The sequence below is a fragment of the Manacus vitellinus genome, unplaced genomic scaffold, assembly GCF_001715985.3.
Source record: "Manacus vitellinus isolate BGI_N305 unplaced genomic scaffold, ASM171598v3 scaffold_22_pilon, whole genome shotgun sequence".
Taxonomy (NCBI): Eukaryota; Metazoa; Chordata; class Aves; order Passeriformes; family Pipridae; genus Manacus; species Manacus vitellinus.
Genome location: NW_021939632.1, coordinates 5,577,710 through 5,584,088, shown reverse-complemented (window position 1 = coordinate 5,584,088; position 6,379 = coordinate 5,577,710). Strand labels below are relative to the sequence as shown.

At 43.8% G+C, this 6,379-nt stretch overlaps 1 protein-coding gene across 1 annotated transcript; it reads left to right on the top strand.

Annotated features, from left to right (window-relative positions):
- Positions 1-2,084: 2,084 nt before the first annotated feature.
- INHBB (inhibin subunit beta B) lies at positions 2,085-5,329 on the top strand. The gene is made up of 2 exons (XM_025895075.2): positions 2,085-2,163; positions 2,538-5,329. The coding sequence occupies exons 1-2, from the start codon at positions 2,085-2,087 to the stop codon at positions 3,311-3,313; spliced, it is 855 nt and encodes a 284-aa protein (XP_025750860.2). The 3' UTR covers positions 3,314-5,329.
- Positions 5,330-6,379: the final 1,050 nt, after the last annotated feature.

Genomic DNA, 6,379 nt, shown 5'->3' with positions numbered 1-6,379 from the left:
TCGTCTTGCCTGCTACAGGCACCTGGCTGCCGAGCTCTCCCGCTCGCCCTGCCTGTCCTCCTGCCCACCTTCTCTTTCCGCCTGCCTGACCCCTGGCAGTTCCCCGACCGCCCTTGCCTGGACCCCTGCGTACCCTGCCTGTCCTCCTGCCTGTCGTCTTGCCTGCTACAGGCACCTGGCTGCCGAGCTCACCCGCTTGCCCTCCGCCTCATCCGCTCTCCCCTCTGCCCCGCACCATCCCGCCCTGACCCTGCCGGTGCCTTCCCGTCCTCCGTGCTTGTGTCCCCGTGCCCGGGATTCTCCCCGGGTTGTGCCCTGCAACTCTCCTCGCTTGTCCCTCCATCCCTCCGCAGCCTCCGTGCCCCCGGCTCTCCTCCGGCAGTCCTTCCAGCTGCACAGGGGCTTGTCTCGGTCCCTGCGTGTCCCACTGTCCCTCCTCCACCTGTCCCACTCCATCTCTTGCATCCCTTGCCTCCTCTATCTGCCCTGCACGTTCATCTGCTTCACTGCCTGCATCTGTCTATTAAGGCTTGCATTTGCCGTCTCCCCTTTCTATTTATTTCTCATTTATTTAGCTTTTATTTGCAGTGTTGGCCTTGTCTGTTTGTCCACTGCGTGCAGGGTCCTACCAAGCGTATCTGTCTTCTCTCTGTCCGTCAGTCCATTTACTAACAGTGCCCTCCATCCCCTTGGTACCAGCCATCTCAATCCTGTCCAGCCATTGCAGTTATGTGTCACTGAATCCCTTCAGCATAGCTTTCCAGCAGTTTAACCACTGTCCCTGTGAACTTTGCACATCTGGCTGTAACACCATCACTCTGCAAATTACCTCTCTTCTATTTATCTGCCCATCTCTCCTTTCCTTCATCGCTCTGTCGCTCAGTTCATTTTTCTCTCTTTCTATCTTTCTGTGGCATCTATGTATCATTTGTCCACAAAATAAATCTCTTTCTATCCTGTATGCTGCCCACTCATCTTCTTTATCTACCCTCCCACTTACCAAAAGCATATACATTTACAGTATCTATGGGATCTGTTGCATTATACATATGCTTGTTATATTCACATACAAAATTTATGAGCGCACACAATCTCACACAACACAAGTGATGTGGATCGGTGCAGCAACACCGTACTGTTCTTTTTCTGTCACTGCCACCACAGTTTATGAAGAAGTTGTGTATTTACTAACACGCGAAAGGCTTTCTTAGCGTACATTTAGGGGGTTATTATTTTTTAATAGGCTGTTGTTGGGAGATCTGGGGTGGGCTTGTACTTCCATTTGGTATTCAGTCAATCGCTGTCTTTTGTAACACTTCCGAAATTGACTTTATGTAAAACGTAGACAAACACAGTGAAAATTTTTGTCACTGAACTATTACAAGGTACTGAATGGGCTCTGGAGACACATTTGAAAGGCATCTAGGGTAACAAATGAAGACAGCGACTACGCAAAAAATCCCATTCAGAGATTGACAAAAATGCTACAGATTCTTGGGAAAAGAAAAGGAAGAAAAATCTACATTTAGCTCTGTACAGAAGGAAGCAAAACAGATAAGGGCAGATGAGAAAATGCCTTTCCAGCAATAATTTTAAATAGCGATTGGGATGCTTTGATTCAGGGACCAGAATTACAGTCTCCGCCATAAAGGCCAGCTTGCACATTTATCACCTACGCCAAATTTAGTTAGGACTTGTAGTACAAAATTGCAGGAGGGCCACTGGTATTTCTGAAACATTTCATGCAGCAGGCTCTTCTGTTTACAAATAAGGGGTTATGTCAGACATTTGGTGACATTTGGTTTTCTGTGACAATTTCTCTCCTTTAATTCTGGTGTTACTGAAAAGCGAATTGAGAACAGCCAATAACAGCGTTACAGCGGGAACAACCGCTTCATTGCCTCTCTTCGTATGGGAGTTTATAATTTCGGGGAGAAAAGGCAGAGATTGAAATGATTAATAATAGCAGATATTCTACCAGACTTTAGTGGGGGTTAGCTTGATATGTTGGACAAGCCGGCACATTGCTGAAATATTTTCCCTTCTGTCTCGTGAATCCTTTCCTTTAAAACCACAGCGAGAATATGTGCAAATCGAAACAAAATCCCTGGTTTGGCATTGGTGTTTCAGTGATTATTGAAAGAGCTCTCCCCGTGAGAATTGGCAGGTAGCTGAAAGTTAAAACTATTCTCAAACTGACAAGATAGCAGAGTCCTAGTGCTGGTCTTTTGCAAGGTGCTGGTGTAGCATCTTTAAAGCTGGCTGGCTGGGAAAAAAAACATATTCTGGAGAGCTTTGAGAGATCTGACACATCCGACTACAGCCCGATGCTGAACATTGCTGTGGGAAGTCCCCTTTTCAATTAATTTTGACTGCAAATTTGGGCTATTTGATGCAGTGCATGCCTTCTGGCTGGCACAGCCCCATTGCCATTCTCTTGATCTGCTGTGCTCCAGTGTTGTCCCTGAATCCAGAAAGGCACACAAGCTAATGTTTCCTTTTTGACTTAATCTTGCTGATCTCTCCTTATCTTGCAGACGATCTGGCCTCATCTAGAGTCCGCCTCTATTTCTTCATCTCGAATGAAGGGAACCAGAACTTGTTTGTCGTTCAAGCCAGCCTGTGGCTTTACTTGAAGCTGCTTCCATATGTCTTAGAGAAAGGCAGCAGGCGAAAAGTAAGAGTCAAAGTCTATTTCCAAGACCCGGACACTAGCAACAAGTGGAATGTGGTTGAAAAGAAAGTTGATCTCAAAAGAAGTGGTTGGCACACTTTTCCCATGACAGAGGCGATCCAGGCTCTGTTTGAGAGAGGAGAAAGGAGACTGAACTTGGATGTTCAATGTGAGGGCTGTGAAGAGTATTCAGTGCTGCCAATTTATGTGGACCCCGGGGAGGAATCCCACCGGCCTTTTTTAGTGGTGCAAGCCCGTCTCGCCGATAACAAACACAGGATCCGGAAAAGAGGCCTGGAGTGCGATGGCAGGACCAATCTATGTTGCAGGCAACAGTTTTACATTGACTTTAGACTCATTGGGTGGAATGACTGGATCATAGCACCATCAGGTTACTATGGGAATTACTGTGAAGGGAGCTGCCCGGCCTACTTGGCTGGTGTCCCGGGGTCGGCTTCCTCCTTTCACACCGCTGTCGTGAATCAGTACCGAATGCGGGGGCTGAACCCGGGCACCGTGAACTCCTGTTGCATTCCAACCAAACTTAGCACAATGTCAATGCTGTACTTTGATGATGAATACAACATTGTGAAAAGGGACGTTCCCAATATGATTGTGGAAGAATGTGGTTGTGCTTGATTTAAGGTGTGTTTTTGGGGGGGGAGAGAGAGAGAGAGGGGAGAGAGAGAGAGAAACATTCCCGTACAAGATGGTGTTGGAGGAAGTTTCACTGTGTATCCAGGCATCAGTGTTGGAAAGTCACTGTGGAAAAGTTTGACAAAAAAAAAAAAAAAAGAAAAAAATAATCATTTCACTTTGGTGTCAGGACAGTGGCAGTTTGTGGATCATGGACACTTATATATTCTACCACTTATAAGTTAATGCTATGAAATATCTTAAAGACACACACACACATGAAATGTGGGCACGCACACAAAACACGCGCTCATACACACAGACACACACACAGACACACACACAGACACACACACACAGACACACACACACACACACACACACACAAGGCAGCTCAGAAAAGGGACATGAGCACAGAAAGTCAGTGACCAGTGACGACGGACCTAAATGCCTGCCAGTACGAGTGAACGGCTGAGCAGCTGTTTCCCCGCCTGCTGGCGAAGCCAGACCGAAATGAGCTCCCTTTGCTCAGGCAAAAGCACGGACTGTGAGAACACAATGTATTCTTGCACGCAGGTGTCGAAATGACCAAACTTAGAAAATTAAAAAAAAAAAAAAAAAAAAAAAAAAGAAAAAAAAGGAAAAAGTTGACTGTCACCTCTTAGGTCTAACAGGAAGCTGCAGGACACCTGCCTTGGGAGGCGATCACTTCCTCTTAAATTTATCTAAACATAAACATCACAGATACCCGCATCTTCCTTCAGCACTTCCAGCAAGGAATTGTGTGGTTCCATCGGAGAGAGAAAAGGAGACAGACACGTAAGCAACTGCTGTATTTCTAACACCTGGCCGTTGCAAAGTCACAAGCTGGGCTGGCGTGATCCGATGCTTTCACTGCCCACTAGCAACCAGTGGCTGGCTACACCTGCAGTGTCTTGGAAAAGGGAATCAGTACCGTATCTGGACTATGTTGACTGTTGGCATCTCTCACTGTTTGAAGAACAAAAAGTCGAAGTTGCAATCTGTGTTCTTCAATGGGGGACTTGGCAAGGCTACGTCACATGGGGGACGAGCAAACAAGCAATCGCCACCACGGTTAAACCAATGAACCCTAAAGAGGAGTGACAGCGACAGAGTGGAGACGTTCAGAGAAATGCAGTGCATTTAATAACAGGCGAGGAACATTTTTACAAGTCTTAGAAAGGAGGAGAGAGGAGAGTGCTTTCAATTTCCTTACCAGGAGGTGTCAAGGATGGCCATAAAGATCAGAAAATAATGATACAGCATAGCACTTGCAAACTGCTTGAATGCACGTATAATAGCACTTGCAAATTTCAATGCCTTGAAAAGTGGTACTTGATAGTGCACTTATCTTTGCTCACTATCTAGGTAAACAGGTGCCGCATGAGCTATGCAATTTAAAGTGTTGACCCATACTAGACAAAACTGGACTTATGATATGACTTTTTTATATTTTTTTATACTTGAAATTAAATCTTTTGCTTCTTTTTTAAAGCGAATGATTGCTTTTAATGTTTGCACTGATTTAGTTGCATGATTAGTCAAAAAACTGCCATTTGAAAAAAAATGTTATTTTTATAGCAGCAAAAAATGAATACAGTTAAATGTATTATACATAAATTTTGGAACCAAAGAGGCCAACATATTAGTTATAATTTTTATGAGATGGCAAAGCCATCATATATCATGTAGTCATACTGAGCAATCCCTCACGAGGCCTACCAATTGTTTCAGGGTACAAAATGGATTCTGTTTGTTCTATTCAGTGTCTTTTCTATACCATACGCACATGGAATGTAGAGTGAAAAAAAAAAGTGACTATTGTAGAATACATTACAATATGTGCATCCTTTAAATCCAATTTTTATGTTTATTTAATAAAGTTCCTTTTAGGTTCTGTTCCATAATAATTTAAACCAAACAATTTTCACTTAGATTTGCTGTTGAAGTATTTTACATTTGTGTACAGTTTAAATAAATAAAAAAGGTTGAAAACTGGATATGCTTTTTTTTTTCCTTTTTTTTTTTTTTTTTCAGTGTGTAACATCTGGAGGAACTTGCTTACTTTCAGCACTGACTAGGCTGCAGACGGTGAACTGTCGCATTAGACCGTAGTCGTATTAGTCATTGCAGAAAGCCTTGTCTGAGAGCTCAGCTGCGATCCTAAAAATGTTATACTCCAGTTTTATTGCTGTCTATACATGTAAGCATCTGCATCTTTCTATCTGCAGCAGCGCAGGGGCTCTGGGCGCAGGAACGGCACTGTTCCGCATACCTGCAGGTCATTTACTGCAAGTTCCTGGTTCACCTGCTGTGTAAGAATGTAACTTCTTCTCTGGGTCATTCCCTGACTGCTTAGAAGAAGTAAAAAAAATAATGTGGAAAGCACTTCCAGGAATAAAAGCTCGGTGCTAAGTTTGATTACCTTTTTTTTTTTTTTTCAAATTAGCTGGCCTCAAGGAGAGGTTGGTTTGTTGTTTTTTGTGTTTGTTTTTTTTTTATAGTATAATATATCCCTTTTGCTAACAAACCCCAAAAACATTGACAAATACTCATAGAAATTCTTGTCAGCTGCACATATATCCAGATATTGATTTAATTGATCTTCACAGATAAATTCTTCCTCCTGGAGACCTGAGCAAATGCCAGCTGAAGCTGACAGAAGGACTTCTGTTGACTTAGCAAATCTTAGCTCTGACCCTGAGACTCGAAAAGTGTTGAAGAAGCAAGATCATGCAACTAATGATGGGTTCTAGTTACGATTCACATTCAGGTGTAGCTCTGCCCAGCTCTCCCCAGAGCCAGGCACTGGGGTTAAACAGGAGACCTGGAAGAGCAATTTGCTGTGACTGTGTCAACAATCTGCTTCTCAGAACTTTGTCCTCCAGATCAAATTTTTTGAATATTTCATAGCTTTCTCACCACCTTGAGCTGCACATTGTCAAAGCCACGACTCACTGTTCCTGCTCTGTCTCTTAGCAGCCTTCTTTCTCCCTGGTCTTTGTTTTTTGAGTCGACCATGCTACTGATGAGTACAATGAATTCCCC